The sequence below is a fragment of the Bidens hawaiensis genome, unplaced genomic scaffold (genome assembly GCF_021521415.1).
Source record: "Bidens hawaiensis isolate Kalapana, Puna unplaced genomic scaffold, B.hawaiensis_p1.1 tig00005588_1, whole genome shotgun sequence".
Lineage (NCBI taxonomy): Eukaryota > Viridiplantae > Streptophyta > Magnoliopsida > Asterales > Asteraceae > Bidens > Bidens hawaiensis.
This window is the reverse complement of record NW_027491362.1, coordinates 985,113-1,002,066: the sequence shown is the minus strand read 5'-3', so window position 1 is coordinate 1,002,066 and position 16,954 is coordinate 985,113. Positions and strand designations below refer to the sequence as shown.

The following is a 16,954-nucleotide window of genomic DNA, read 5'->3' as shown; positions in this document are numbered from 1 at the left end:
TAATACTAATAATTGAAAAATGAGTCATTATTGATCCACAGTTGCCACTGATTAGATGCCATTGCATTGCCACAATTGCTAGTTCTACTAATCAGTTGCTACAACTATCGATAAGTTGTTACTACTTCATCAAAAATGATATCAGTCACTTGTATGTATATCAAAATTAAAAAGCGAAAACAGCTGAATATGATTATGATGTGTGGTTATTCATTTGCTTTTATTAGTCATAGCTTATAATACCTTCTTTTGGAGAAAAAACCAAAAACAACTTGATAAAATCCGCAATATTTAAGAGTTAAAGTCTCCTTCATCGAGACTTAACGTCTACATGATCTCTGACTTCATTGATTGTTGCTTGCAGCAACCTTAGCTGCACGGTCTGTAATTCTATTGATCTTACTAGCCATTTGCTCTTGTTCAAAATCTTCTCAGAGGCATGATGCTGAAAACTATTCCAACAAAGAAGCCACCATCAAGAATCATGAATCTCTAGCCCCAAAATGCTACTCTTATTCAAATGTGAAGAAGACGACCGAGTCCTTCAAAGTAAAAGTGGGTGAAGGTGTATACATAGAAATAATACAATGGTAACCAAAAACCATGTTGCAGTCAAAGTTTTCAATGAGTTTAAAGGCAAGTGGGAAGATCTGGTTAACAAGATTGTAAGCATTAGCGAAATTTGTCATGTTTATGGCTAATATGTCATTTGAGGAATTTATACATAACAAGTATACAGCCGGTTTTCAATGTTCATTCTACAAGTTAATAAAGAATAATGACCTCGTGAAATATGATGCATATTCAGAAATATGGTAATTGTCTCCACTGCTTATTCCATATGATCAGTTTGGCAGTTCAAAGCCATTAATGGAGCTCTTAAAGGCTGCCTTGTAAGCCACCAAATGCACGTTGGGAGATTTGAGTTCTTACTAAGGATGCACTGAAAGAGAAAATGTAAGTTTGCAACAAGGGAGAAGGTATTGCTGCTGAAGCTGGGAGTGTGAGTGAGAGTGAAATTGGGAGAAAATGTATGTTTTCCAAACGGAAATAAAAGAACTCTTAAACAGGGTCGATCATGGATAACAAAATTCCAATAACTTGAATGTTTTTGAAAGCAAAGTTCCTACCAAAGGTTCTCCGTATGGCCGAACAAAAATGATCGGAAACTGAAAGAACCACCACACCAAAGCAAGATTGCCAGTTTGGCGGTTCTGAAATCCTAACGGTTTGGTTCATGGTTAGACTTACGCGGTTTTAACAGTATGATCTGGTTTGAATGTTGGAATGAGACAATTGACCTTATTATTTATATATCATCTTTTCATTTTTTAATATGTAGCAGTTATGATATACACTATACTCATAAATCATCTTTATCATTTTAAATTTTTTATATAAACCAAAGATCTTGCAAAAAAAGAAAAAAAAATTGGTTTAAACCGTTGAAAGGCGAAACAAGTAAAAAACCAATCAATTATCAGTCTGGCCGACTAACCCAGCCTAGCCAGCGTGGTCTCTCATTTCCTAAAACCGCATTTGGCGGTTCTGCCCAGATATTTTGACAAAAACAGATAGTGACCACCCCATAGCTTAAGCCTCAACAATCAAGAAATCATAAAACCAGTTTAAAACAAGAGTATTCACACAGACACATAAATCATCATCTTGGCAAAGCCAATGCCAGTAAAACAAGTTTCCAAGTCCAAGAAGGAAGACTCGCACCGACTCAAGATTCACTCAAAGACCTAACTGGTCCAAAAGTGGAATAATGGTTCAAGACCATGAACCATCTTGACTTGAGCTTCTTTCTTTCAAGAACTTGCATTTTATTTTCATTAAAACACTAATAAATATTGCAATGAAACAGTAATATAGCATAAGTCATTAAACAAAGTGAAATCTCCTGTATTTGACTCATTCATTACTAAAGTCAACAACTTAAACAAGCCCTTCAATTAAAAATCCTTTTTGGTCTTAACAATACAAAATTTCAAAGCTTACCTCACCTTCTGGATTTCTTCTTGGAAGACTTAGAAGAAGCCTTCGGTTGCACTGCAGCTTCACTGTTGGAAGATCCTTTCGTGTTTGACGGTTGGTTGGATTTCACATTTCCAGAATTAGAACTAGAAGCTTCTTTAGCCACCGCACCCTGAGACCCTCTAATCTGAGCAGCAGCCCGTTTGTCTTTCCTCTTGGGCCTATAGCTAGACCTCTCTCTTTTAGGCAACCATCTCTCCGGGTCTGGTGGTGGACCCGGGTTGGCCGGGTCAAACCCTTTCGGGTACTTCGGCTTTCTCTTCCTTTTCTTTTTTGCTTTCTCCTTGCTAACTTTGGTTTCAGGTTTAATATTATTATTCCCCAAGTGGTGCCCATTTTCAACATGCTTTGCACCAGATGTTTTCTCCAAAGCGTTAACATCGATAGATGCCAAACCAGGAAGTGGTTTCAGTTTCTTCTCATAAGTTTCCGCCTTTTCAACATCGGTATTAGCAGCAGTTTGTATCAGTCCTACTAAAGCCTCAATACTATTATGGCTTTTCACAAGCTTCTCAAAGAGTTTTAAAGCTTCCTCTTTTTGCCCATGTTTGAGCTTGAAAGCAGCAGCCTCTTGCATTATAACACTCAGATTATTATCTTCGGTCATCGCGTTTGACCAGTAAGTAATAGCAGAGTCAAACAAAGCATTAGCACCATCAATGTCACCAGATCGTTCTTTTAGAGCAACGAGAGTTGCAAGAGTTGCAGTCATGTGCTGAATATCAGGTATTTTTAATAAAGATTCTGATGCAACTTGAGGATGCCCTGCCGCTGCTGCAATCTGTGCCCTAGCTAGTAAAGCTATTTTTGATTTTTCAGGAAATTTTTCTGCATATTTCCCTAACAATTCTTCAGCTTTTCCCGCTTTGTTTTCTCTCACAAATACAGCAGCTTGAAGAAGTACAGGTGTCACACTGTGAGGAAACATTTGTGGCAATGCATCAGCTAGTTCGCGAGCCTGTAGAATTTAAATGATCAAAACTTTAAAAAGATTTAATAAAAAGGAAGATACTAAAAAAATTCAAATTAATTATGATAACGACCTGGTCTATCTTATTAGAATGAAGTAGCAACAGCATCCGATTAATGTAGATCGATTCCTTCTGTTTTGGTGAAAGTTTCAACTCCAAACCAGGAACAAGCTGGAAGCTTTTATCTCCACTGTTTTTTTGTATTAAACGGTCAAGCTTTTTTAAGCCATCGGTTATATCTTTAGGACCTTTCAATGCTATTAGATTGTTTATAGCCACTGCATTTGATGGTTCATCAGGCAGGTTTCGCTTGATAAGGTCTGTGTAAGATGCAATGGCTTCTTGCCTGTTTCCCAACAACTGAAATAAAAAAGATGATTTAAGTTAAAATAGCAGAAAGTATGATGATTAAAACTTTAATAGGCTGTTTATTACCTGTTGTACATAAGCTAGCTGCACAGCTATGGGTGCCAGCTCGATCTCCATCTCATCATCAGCTAAATTTTCATCCATCAATGTCTCCTGACCGATTCTGCCAGAAATTTATATTTAGTCTTGTGATCTATGATCAATATTTTACATTTGTGTGCTAAAGGAAGTCTGTATGTTTGTAAAGAGAGACCGATTAATAACGATCTCAGAAGTCGTGATCTTTCAAGTACACAATATAGCCTGCTTAATTTCTATGTAAATAAAGAAAATCAGCAAATAAAAGCCTGAGCCGACAAGGTCACAAGAACAACAAAGTGGGAATATTTGCCAGTTTAGGCAAAATAGAGTATAATGAACAACAGTTTCTATCAAATGTTTTAGCTATAATTAAAATAACTATCTGGACATGTGGAAGTTTTAAAATTTAGACTGGATATACATAACATTATTCTGTTTAGTTGGGTAAATATGTACTTTTTATGCTTAAGAATGAGATGTATAAAATTCACCCTTTAGTGTATAATTGTATATAGTAATACACCTGCCATGTGACATTTAACAACTGTTCTTATATATAAAGTTTAAACAATCTTTTTTCTCAAACTAGTAGATAAATTCATTTTTCAACAAAATTTACCTTCGAGCTGAAAGCAGGAGTTGCTCAGCATCTGAAAACTTGTTCCTTTCAAGCAACGAACAAGCAGTATTATAAGCCAACTCAAAGCTGCTGGTTGCTTTAACTCTCATGGCATCCATCACTCCTTGAACTTCAGAAGCCCTACCGGCTGAAACCAATCCCGCAACAAGATTTATCTCCAGTGACTCCACTTTTGATTTCTGGAGCTTTTGATATATGTCCACCGAAGCATCCATCTTTCCTTGTCGAAACAGAATCTGTGATTCTAACAGCATTGTTGCAGTGTCCTTTTCTAAACCCTTTAAGGACTCCAAAGCTTCATCTAACTTATTTTGTCTGTATAGACAGTAGGCCTGTTTATAGAGGAAAAAAAGTAAATTCATCAATAGATGTTAAATTTCACAGACACACATGTATGTAGAGGTGAGAAATAACCGAATCGTTAACCAAAACCAACAAAACCAAACCAAAGCTAACCAAAAAACAATGAAACCAAACTGAAATTATCTGAAAAACGGTTAACTGAGAATCAGCATCAAAAAAAAAATTTTGTACCCTCAGTAAACCGAAACCGAACAATTCATCTTTTCATATATTCCTAGCTTGTATACCTCCATTTCATGTATCTCATGTTTTATAGCTCTATTTAATGTATTTATACCTAAACTTCATGTATTTATACCTCCATTTCTTGTAATGAGACCTTAACTTCATTTATTTATGCCTCCATTTCATGTATTAATGATAAAAAATCTTCGACCAAGTTTCATTTTGGTTATTAACCGAGCCAAAAACTGACAAACTAACTGAACAAACCGAACCACTTAACTGAAAACTGATTCGTTAATAAAATAGATTAACCAATGACTTCGGTTTCGGTTACCAAACCGAACCACGCAGATCCATACATGTTAGCATATAACACTGTTAACATACATTCATTTAAAAAAAGTATCAAACACAATCACACAGAACATAATCCAAGCTCTAGAAGCTCACCAATACCTATCATACATCAAATGAGACTAATCACATAGCAATTAACAACTCCTAAATTAAACATTTCACACATTTTATACCGATTGTCATTGTTTACCTTATAAAACCCAAAATCAAACGGATACTTGTTGGACAAGGCAACAATAGTTGAAACCGCATCATCGATATTATCGGCCTTAATCTGAGACACAATCTTACACCGGATTGCATCTTCGTCACCAGGAGCAACTGACAGAACTGTAAAATAACATTAATTAGTTACAAACCGAATAATAAATCTGGAAATTAGAAAAGAATTGACCTTGATCTGCAACTTTGACAGCTTGGTCGTAGTCTGATCTCTGTATGTGACGATTAAGAGTTGTGAAGAGATCTTCGATGGCGATTGCAGGCGCCGGCGCGGCTGCCGGTTTCGGTTTCGACTTCGGAGCCATTTGCTTGGTGGTCCGGAAGACAAGTCGGATATTGTGGGATTTCGAGAAATGTTTGGGCCTAAAATCCCAAAAGGTTTACTAAGTTCATTGGAGAAAGAAATGACTTTAGTGTTCACTATTTATGTTTATTTATCCAAAGTTTGGGTGAGCAAGATTCGGGTTGGTCTGGTTTCTTGCATTTGCTCAACCATAATCCAATTCGGTTCAGGTTTCAAGTCGGATCAGGTCGGTCAAGGCCGATCAAAATCGGCTTGTCTCAAACCAGTACAAGTTATGAACCGGTTTTGGTATAAAATATTCCAACCTATACAAATCGGTGTGGGTACACAAACCGGCGGTTTGATCGGTTTATACCCAGGTTTTTGTGTTATCAGGTTGGGTTACAACCCATTTTGGGCCATGAGAGGGTGGATCGGTATCCAAATTGCCGAGTAGGGTCAGGTTGTAATTGGTTTGGAACAAACCAATTTGTTTGTGATTTTGAGTCGGTTAGAAACCTGTATATCAAGCCTAAACCGGTTTTCCCCCACCTCTAGTTGTGTTCGTGAGTTCATTTAATTAAAGAAAAGAAATGAAAAGAATCATTTTCCTTTCTCTTTCTTTTCCTTTAAATTTCTTCCAAATTGGAAGGAAATGTATCTATCCCAATTTACTCTTTAAAACAAACTACTTTCCTTTTCTTTCTTTTCTTCTTTTAAATAAATATCTAGAACACATCAAAATTATGTATCTCTCCATAAAAAAACTTAGGAACACATATTATCTTCATTCCTTTCCTTTCTCCCCATAAGTGAAACTTAGGAATGGCATAAAGTTACGAGCGAAGAATGGCTAGTCGTATGTACCTCATTTTTGAAACTATGTGAAAATTCATTTAAGTTTTTCCTAACATGCTTTTCTTTAAGTCTTGACACGTTTAAACTCTCATGGCAATTAGTTTACCAGAATACTAATTATAAGATTTTATAGCTATTCAAATTGGCTCGCTACTTTGTCCCTTTTCAGAGTTCTGAGTTTTTAAACTAGCAAATGTGCACACTCTTAAAGTTTTTGTAACAAAATACCGTCTTAACAAAACTCCAACTCAAGGATAACAACTTTCATAGAAGGAGGTATAAGTGGAAGCCTATCGGTTAACAATTGAAAAAAAAACATAAAGAATATAGAAAAGATAGATTGGAGAACGATATGGGGATTTTTGTATTGTTTCATGAGTTCAACACACCAATTGCTTGTTATTGCATGCAATGCTATCAATCAAGTCAGAAGTTAATTTTTATTATTGTTTTGTTATGTGTAATTGTATTTAGTTCATAATTTATACATTTAAAGCTTAGTGTCACACACCACCAAATCACACAACATTTTTCGCGTCATCCGGTTCATTCGGAACCCTAAATAAGCATCTAGGGTTGTCCAGGACAATCCAGAACAAACTAGAGCAGCCCGAAAGACTCTAGAACAATTTAGAACAGCCCGACCCTCTTCGGAACTATCCGGAACAACCTTGTACACTCCGGAACTATCCAAAATAGCTTGCCACTCTCTGGAACTATCCGGAATAGCCCGACACTCTCTGGAACTATCCGGAACAACCCGACACTCTTTGGAACTCTCTGGAACAACTCGGATCCCAGTGGAACAGCCCGATACTCTCTAAAGCTCTCGGAAGAACCAATACACTTCTAGTCCAACGAAGAAGCTTCAAGATGCTGAAAATCTCTAGAAATCAAACCTAGATCTTTTGTATGGAATAATTTAGAATATAACTCTCTAGATCTAGATGTAGTAGTATAAATAGGTGATATGGGGTTTCATTTGAGAGCACCCAAGAATTACTTGTAACAATCAAAGCCTTGTACTCTTATATTCCTAATAATATAAACCATCTTTCTTGTGTACTTGTTTCAGGTACTACAAGAATCATTCTCTTGTTGAAATACAAGAACCAACTCTCGTGGTTACACGAACCGACACTTCTTTCTAAGACTTTCGTTGCTAACACTATAAAACCGACCACCAACGCTTACTTAGACCAAGTTCTAAGGCCGCACGTGAGTCAAAAAGATAACTTCATGAAATTTGGTATCAGAGCACGTCGATTCATTGGGATGACATCCGAATCAAAACCTGAAGGCATTGTCCTCGTTACTTGAGAAGAGACCAAGAAGGGTAAAAAATCTGCAAAGTAACTCATAGCGAACATGGAGAATCGTATCGAAGATGTCGAGACGTCAATGGTCGAGTACAAAACCCATGTTGACGCTCTCTAGGCAGAATTCGACATCTTTAAAGAGCATGTCAACGAATCGCTACAAAAAGTTGAACATTTGAGTGGCAAGATTGCAGAACTAGATGACAACTACAAAGCCACTCTTTCTATCATGTGAAATGATATGAAAGAGATGCTTTCGCATGAGTTGGGTTAACTAAAAACTAACATGTCAAGCATAGAAAAAGAACTCATAAGCTGCCATGACAAGAAATATCACTTCCACGAAGGTCAAAGTTCCCCAACCAACACAGTTCGTTTGAAAACGAGAGGCGCGAGCTGTGAACGACTTCCTTTGGGAAATTGAACAATACTTCAAGGGCGTAGGCATCAATGAAGATGCTAAAAAGATCACTACGGCACCACTATACTTAAAGGACACCATGGCGCTATGGTGGAGATGCAAGAGTAAGTAAATTGAGCAAGGTACGTGCACCATCACCACTTGGGCAGACTTCGTAAAAGAAATCAAACATCAATTTCAATCGGAAAATACCGTATACGAAGCAAGGATTTGTCTTCATAATCTTATGCAAAAGGGAACAATCAAAGATTACATCAATGAATTTACTACCCATATGCTCGAAAATCTGGATATCACCTCCGGGGAATCACCAACAAACTTTATGGATGACTTAAAATTTTAGGCTAGAAATGAGATCGAACGTCGAAACGTTCAAGATCTATCATCTGCCATAATTTTCGCTGAATCCCTACATGATCGTACGAAACTCGATCACCTAGAAACACCGTTGTCAACCAAGAAAACAACAAAGGTGGGGGAGCCAGACCCGTCAACACTCAATTCCGGAAAAAGGAAACCCGGAAGCCACTTCAAATCTCCAACGAACCTTATAATAAAGGATGCTTCATATGTGACGGGCCGTATAACCCTCGTTATTGCCCTAAGAAAATAGCTTAAACGTTGCCATAAAGGATACTGAGGAACCTAAAGAAACCGAAGAGGCTCTCCCAGGGGCAATGCAACTACACGTTCTTAATGCTTTAACTGAAGTCGAAGGAAGGCCGTTCTAAATGGCGGCAAATGTCGACACCAACCCACACCCACTAGCAACAACAGGAAACACTACAACATCGGGGCTAGTAAGACTTTGTTTCGTAACCGTTTAAGTAAAAGAGAGACTTGCAAAGGCGTTGCTTGACACTGGAGCAAGTCGCAGTTTTATCTCACCCGATGAGACAAGAAGACTTGGCATGCACATCACATCCCGCAAAGGATGGATCAAGGGTGTTAATGTAGAACCCGAACCTATTAAAGGATTCGCCTAGAATGTTAGGCTCAAAGTTGGAACATGGACACGCAAGTAAAACTTTTCGGTCGTATCTTTTGGACGACTACCCCATTATACTCGGAATGGATTTCTTCCGCAAAACAAAGGCCGCTCTTGCAATGTACTTGAACATCATATACCTAATCAAAGGATATGAAGTGCACACAACGCCCATGGAACAAGATACCATTAAACAAGGAAGGGCCATAACAACACTTCAACTCGTAAGACCAAGAGAAGGGACAAAAACTCGCAACAATGGCGTTGCGAAATTAGGTATGGGAGGATGTCACGCACCACCAAATTACATAACATTTTTCACGTCATCTAGAACCCTAAAGAAAAATCTAGGGCTGCCCAGAACAAACTAGAGCAGCCTGGAAGACTCTAGAACAATCCTGAACAGCCCGACCCTCTCCGGAACTATCCAAACAGCCTGCCACTCTCTGGAACTATCCGAAACAGCCCGACACTCTCTGGAACTATCCGGAACAAGCCGACACTCTTTGGAACTCTCTGGAACAACTCGGATCCCTATGAAACAGCCCGGTACTCTCTAGAGCTCTCCGGAACAGCCTAGTACATACTACATCAACCCGGAAGAACCAAGACACTTTTAGGCCAATGAAGAAGCTTCAAAATGCTGAAAATCTCTAGATATCGAACCTAGATCTTTTGTATAAAATAATCTAGAATAGAACTCTCTAGATCTTGATGTAGTAGTATAAATAGGTGATATGGGGTCTCATATGAGATCACTCATGAATTACTTGTAACAATTAAATCTTTGTACTCTTATATTCCTAGTAATATAAACCATCTTTCTTGTATATTTATTTCAAGTACTACAAGCATCATTCTCTTGTTGAAATACAAGAACCAACTCTCGTGGTTACATGAGCCAACACTTCTTTCTAAGGCTTCCGCTGCTAAACACTATAAACCCGACCACCAAGGCTTACTTAGACCAAGTCTAAGGTCGTACGCGAGTCAAAAAGATATATATGTGACGTTAGGTTGCTAGAATACACAATAACTGCATCTTCATCTTGACGAGTTCACATCAAGAGATATTAACATCGAGAAAAACATCCATAAGGGCACACCTAACCACCCAAAATATGTTTAATTTTTCATCGAATATTTTCTTATGGTATGTTTAAATGCATCACTACCGGATCAATGTTAGGTAACTGGAACTCCAAATTCTTATTTGTCTCCATATGCTTTTCTATGGATTTTAAATAATAGATATGTATATTGCAATAGACTAGATGGCTTGGTACTTGATGGTGTGTAAGAAATCCTCTTCATATCTTGAGTGCTAAAGAAAAAATATCCTCAGTTTTTTTATGTCATGTTGCTTACCTCAACTTTAAAAGATATTCAATTGAGGTGTGAAGCACTAACAACAAATCAAACACAACTTTTAATCATTTGACAAATAAATACTTTTGTAAAGTCATGTCTACCTTTAATATATTTGACGGTATGTGAATCAAGATTGATATGGAATGAAATATAACATGCATGACACATTACATATAGTATTTTTAAGGATGAACAACCAAACACTAGCGTGTACTTTTAATGTGATGCATACATATGATAATCAATGACCAATTAATCTCCCTTGTCAATTCACAAGGATACATTAATTGTTATATAATTTTGTTTATCATAAAAGACATATAAACACTGGCATCTTCCTTACTTTAGTAAAATATATATATATATATGTTTGGTGGTATAAAGGTTCAGCCTCTAAGAGTTTGGTTGCAAAAACCATCACGGGCATCTTCCTCACTAGGCCACTATAGATTCGGTCACAAAAAGTATTTTGAAAAAGATTCAATCGCAAATTTGGTAGCTAACTTTGCGATGAAAATTCCAGTAACAAGATTTTGGTTGCAAATTGATTGACTAAATGTTGTATAATGGTATTGGGGTTAAGGATGGCAATATGACTAGGTTTGAGACTAGTCTAGGTAATTTAAACCTGCTACGGTTTATTCGAGACAACCGTCAATCTCCCAATCTCCCAAGAACACAAGAGAAGAAGAGAAAATAGATCCAAAATAATAATTCTTTCTTATTCTTTTTTCTTCAACAAGATTACAATATATAGAAAATCAAAGACATAAAAATAGAAAAAGATAAACGATAAGGAAACATAATATGACTACAAAGGAAACTAAATAATAGATAAACTTAAATAATAATAATAATAATAATAATAATAATATTATTTTAGGATCGTATCAATTCCCGACCCCTTGAAAACGTCCTTGTCCTCAAGGACGGAATGTTGTTGCCAAGGCGGTAGCCACTCCAGTCGTACGACGACAAGTGGGGCGGTCTCAACGTAGTACCACGGTGGCCGCCATTCGAGTCTCCCGGTGTTGTTCGGGCCAATGTAAACGGACCACCACAAGGGGCGCAACACGGGTCTCCTTATTGCACCTTTTAACGGTGTCGACGCCAACAAGCTAATTGTATTGTTGTAAATTTGATTGGCATCTTTATTAACCATCAAATTACAACTTTGTTGCTTATATTTACCAGTTGCATGCCCATCTAAGGTCACATCCCCCAATCCTTGAGTAACTTCCTCATTAACAATGGTTTCATGATCAGATTTGGCAATTGTATTGACAAAACTAGCGTGGAATTGAGTAAGCATTACTGTAGTGAAATCATCCCAGGTGAGGAAGTCTGAACTCCGAAGCCAACGATTAAACCACCAGAATGGTTCATCATCAAATGATTCAATGACATAAGGAAATCGCTCGTCGTCATAGATCTCGTAAAAGAGAAAATATCGTTCTGCTTGAGAGATCCATAGGGCATGATTAGATCCAGTAAAAAGAGGTAATTGTGGATGCTCCCACAAGAGTTCTTCCAAAGCCATCTAGGCTAAGGCTCAATGAAAGCACCAATTGTTACGGTTTATTTGAGACAGCCGTCAATCTCCCAAGAACACAAGAGAAGAAGAGAAATAGATCCAAAATAATAATTCTTTCTTATTCTTTTTTCTTCAACAAGATTACAATATATAGAAAATCAAAGACATAAAAATAGAAAAAGATGAACGATAAGAAAACATAATATGACTACAAAGGAAACTAAATAATAGATAAACTTAAATAATAATAATAATAATTATAATAATAATAATATTACTATTATTGTAGGATCGTATCAAAACCTCATATCGAATTATAAAAACCTTGTCAAATACCTGGTCCAAAACCCATTAAGTATGTACTGTGTAATTATTGTTGGAACATTTGGCGTATCTACAAGTTTCGGGTATACCGATAAATATATTAAACTCAAAAAATATATAGAAACAAATCATGGAAATGTTAGATTGCGGGTTATGAAAATGTGACATCTTTTACGATCAAACCCCCTACCCCACCCTCCAATTGCGTGTTAATCCCTCTCGATGGGGGTTGTTTTCTTCTTGCTCATCTGAATTCAATTTAAAAGTAAAAAATAAAAAATAAAAGACATTTCGTAATGATAATGTTTTGTTTAGATCATTTTAAGCGATACTCTTTTACGTCATGCTACATTTCTAATAAAAAACAAAGCAAAAAACTGAGTTATATTATAGGACTAAACATTGAATAAGCATATACGATAATCATATTGGTATTCGATAATCACAAGTAATAGTCCTGTTTGATAGGCAACTAACATGATTTTGCTTGTTTTGGGTTTATTTATACAAAGTTGATGGTCACACACAATAGCTAGTAATTTTCGGAGGACAAATATAATATACTAACGTAGAGTCCTACCAAAATACTAATGTAATGATACGAAGAATTCAAAGATAAAACACTGGGGGGGGGGGGTGTTTTTAAAGTAGTAGGTTTGTTAAGAAAATAATGGTTTTGTAGGTATCTCATAATGGATCAAACGGATTTTAGGTAGTGGATTGGGTATATCTCTCCTACTAGCATTCCATGTAAGCGACTACATGTACATTTGTGATGACTGGATTGGCCTTTTAGATGGCTAGATCCAAGTTTATTCCCTTAAACAACTTTTCGCACGACAGCACAAGATGAGACCAACCATCTGAGATAGCTGGATTGAACTCTCTATTTTCAATAAATGTAGATTTTTCTTTAGGCAATCATACGGATCTTTGCTTGAGGGATGATAAATTCATATTCATGCGTGTTTTTTGAACACAAAAGTCCATGAATAGTGGCTACAACACGATTGACCTTGTCTATACAACATAGAAAATTTTGATATTTGGGACCCTTTAAAGCATTTGAAATTTAAGAAATTGGCAAATGAATATTAAAAGGAAAATTAGGGCTATTACAAATCGTGGACATGAGTGGAATCTGTGTCAAGGGGTTGCGATCAGTCCAGGATGTGTGAACAACAACATATTGATCAAGTGCAAATCGCCATTAAAAATTTATAAATGTGAGGTGGTTACTTGAGAAAAATGGAAGCCTTGTCAATGGAAAGGTTAGATAAATATATAAGGAAAGAGTATTGGTGTGTGTGTGTGTTTAGAATTAAAATTATTAACTCCTGTGACATACTTTGCATGAGAATACTAGTGAGAATAGTGTTCAAAGGATGTGTTACATTCCATCAACTAAAGCCGTGTGCTTTCAAATCATATTTTCATCTTCAATGGAGTACATCCATGAGTTTGAAGTGAATGAAAATAGGGAGTTCAATCAAACTATCTCATATGGTGGGTCTTATCTTGTACTGCCACGTGGCAAAATGATGTGTAAGGGAATAAAGTAAGGAGCTCAATCTAGCTCTCTCAGATGGCTAGTCTCGTCTTGTGCTGCCACGTGGAGGAATGGTGTGTAAGGGAATAAATTTGGATCCGGATCTGAGATAGTCGATCCAGTCACCACATATGTACACGTCATCGCTTACATGGAATGCCACTAGAAGTGATAAAACCAATCCAGTCATCTCAGATTGCTAGATACCTAAAATTCATTTAGTCTACTGTAAGGGACCTAGAACCACATTTTTCTTAATAAACCTACTACTTCAAGAAAAAAATCAAGAGGCGGGGGGGGGGGGGGGGGGGGTGTCTTAAGAATTCAAAGAGAAAAAACAAAATATCATAACAACAATTTATGAAGTTATTAACAATTAATTGTTACGCTAAATATCTTAGTGCCCACTATCACAAGTTTCGATGGTTCGCAAGGGAATAACAAAGGCAGCAGGCCACTATACCCGACGGAATGACGGGTGTGTCGCGCACGTTTCGCCGCGGATAATGAGTTATGCGTTCCGACACTTTTTAGTTGACACGTTATGTTATGGCCTAACAAACCGCCACCATATGCAACGGTCCGCCACGGACCAATGAGCATGCCATAAAAAAGGGACACCAACCGTTTTAAAATTTCATTCCAAACACTCTTATATTACCTTGTAACCCGTTCCCCACACGCCTACGACAACCCAACTAATCTCCCGAGCCTTGATGTTTGTGCCACAAAGTTGGAGTCCTAATGCCATTTTGAAGTTCCAACATTTCATATCCTCGCACTCGACGTGTAATAGAATTGTTGCCTGTTTATTCTTAAGCTTTATATTATAAGTACCTGTTTTAAGATAGGTGTTTTACTTAAGTTATTTCAATACATAGCTTAGTGTCATGCACCGCCAAAGTGCACAACGTTTTTCGCGACATCCAGATCATTCCGGGACAAACTAGAGCAGCCTAGAAGACTCCGGAACCACCTGGACCTTTCAAGAACAACCCGGAATTCTCCGGAACAATCCGAAACAACCCAGTACACTCTAGAACATCCAGGTACTCCCTGGAATAATCCGGAACAACCCGGTCGTCTCTGGAACAGCCCGCACTCTCCGGAACAGCCTGGTATGTACTACACCAGCCCAGAAGAATCAAGACGTTTCTAGGACAGCGAAGAAGCTTCAAGAACAGCCCACAAATATCAAGATGCTGGATATTTTGAAAGGAAGACTCTAAAATGAAAACCAAGATATTTTGTATGGAATACTCTAGAATAAGAACACTCTAGACTAAGTAACTAGTATAAATAGGTGTTATGGGGTCTCATTGAGATAACCAAGCTCTTGTACTCATAATCACTTGTAACCCATCTTTCTAGTAATATAAACCCTTTACTTGTATACTCGTGTTCAAGTATTGCATCGCCATTAGGCCTGTTCACGAGCCGAGCCGAGCCGAGCCCGATCCAAGCCCAGCTCGAGCTTGAGCTCGATAATTATTCAAGCCGGCTCGGCTCGAGCTCGAATCTTAATCGAGCTAAAAATATGAGCTCAAGCTCGGCTCGGTTTTAAATCGAGTCGGCTCGGCTCGATTTGGCTCGATTTTACTTGTTCATCACGTCTAACCCACCTCTTCATATACAAATATCATCATATAATAATAATAACCATAACCCACCATCCAATTTCATATTCTAATCATCAATTGTACATAAAACCCTCTTCAGTTTCAATCTCAATGGGCAGCCGCAGTGCGTATTACTCTTTCTATACCTAGTTATGAAACTAGAAGTCAATTTTGAATATATGCACTGTGCAAATACCTGTATCTGATAACAAATATGATTTGGTTTAACCCTAGTTTTGAATATGGGTCATGCAGTCCGGATGACTTGGAGATAACCGCTTAATCGAACTGACCTGCGGCAAGAACAAAGTTCTGAGGCTGAGCGGCTGGTTATTTTGGAAGGAAGAAAGAGATCAGGAGTGAGACCGTGAGAGAGTGTGAGTGAGCGGCTGGTTATTTTAGAGTGAGATTAGGGTTAGATAGATTTTGGATTTTAATTGTATTGGGCTAGATGGACTTTTAATTGAGAAAGGATGCCCATATGCTGTATATTTGGATTTTGGACTAGATAATTATATGCATGTATATATATATATACAGTAAATTAAAATAAAATATTTCGAGCCAATCGAGCGAGCCTATCGAGCGAGCTCGAGCCGAGCCGAGGCTAGCTCAGGCTCGGCTCGTTTACAATCGAGCCGATTTCGAAAGAGCTTTCTCCGAGCTTTTTTCGAGGGAGTTTCGAGCGAGCTTCGAGCCGTGAGCTTTTTGAACAGCCTTAATCACCATCTTGTTCAAATACAAGCACCATTATTTGCAACATTGCAAGGCAACTCTACTCTACAAAGACTTACGCTGCCAAAACACTACAAACCTAACCATCAAGGCTTACTTACACCAAGTTCTAAGGCCGCACATGAGTCAAAGAAATAACTCCGTGACAGTTGGTATCAGAGCGCGTTTGATTCGTTGGGATGACGTCTGAAAAGAAGGTCGAAGATCTAATCCTCACCATGGGAGCAGAAACTCAGAAAGGCAAAAAGTTTGCTAAGGAGTTGATTGCGTCCTTAGACAAATGAGTTGAAGACACCGAAACACATGTTGATGCACTCATAGCTAAATTCGACATGTATAGGGAACACGTCGATGAATCCCTACAGAAAATAGTCCCCATGGAAAGCAATATTGGAGGACTACGAGAAGACTTTAAACTTGCAATCACAGTGATGCAATCCGAAATAAAAGAACTACTAATGAATGAGCTGGGGCAGATTCAAGAAAACTTTGAACGCAAACTTGCGGCACATGAAGAAAGCTTAAAAGAACTACAAACCGAAATAAAGATACTCAAACAAGCCTTTGCAAAGGGAGGCGACGTTGGAGACACCCCCGAGGTGGATCACCCAAAACCAACACCATTTGTTGGCAAAAGAGAAGCACGTGCCGTAGACGACTACCTTTGAGAAGTTGAACAATACTTCAAAGGCATGGATATAAAAGATAACGCCAAGAAAATCAATACGGCGACACTATATCTAAA

At 37.7% G+C, this 16,954-nt stretch overlaps 1 protein-coding gene across 1 annotated transcript; it reads right to left on the bottom strand.

Moving 5' to 3' along the window:
- Positions 1–1,894: 1,894 nt before the first annotated feature.
- Positions 1,895–5,513, bottom strand: LOC143630243 (uncharacterized). The gene is made up of 6 exons (XM_077099310.1): positions 5,381–5,513; positions 5,177–5,316; positions 4,081–4,433; positions 3,447–3,543; positions 3,084–3,371; positions 1,895–2,998 (listed from the first exon to the last, which is right to left on the bottom strand). The coding sequence occupies exons 1-6, from the start codon at positions 5,511–5,513 to the stop codon at positions 2,006–2,008; spliced, it is 2,004 nt and encodes a 667-aa protein (XP_076955425.1). The 3' UTR covers positions 1,895–2,005.
- Between the last annotated feature and the right edge of the window lie 11,441 nt (positions 5,514–16,954).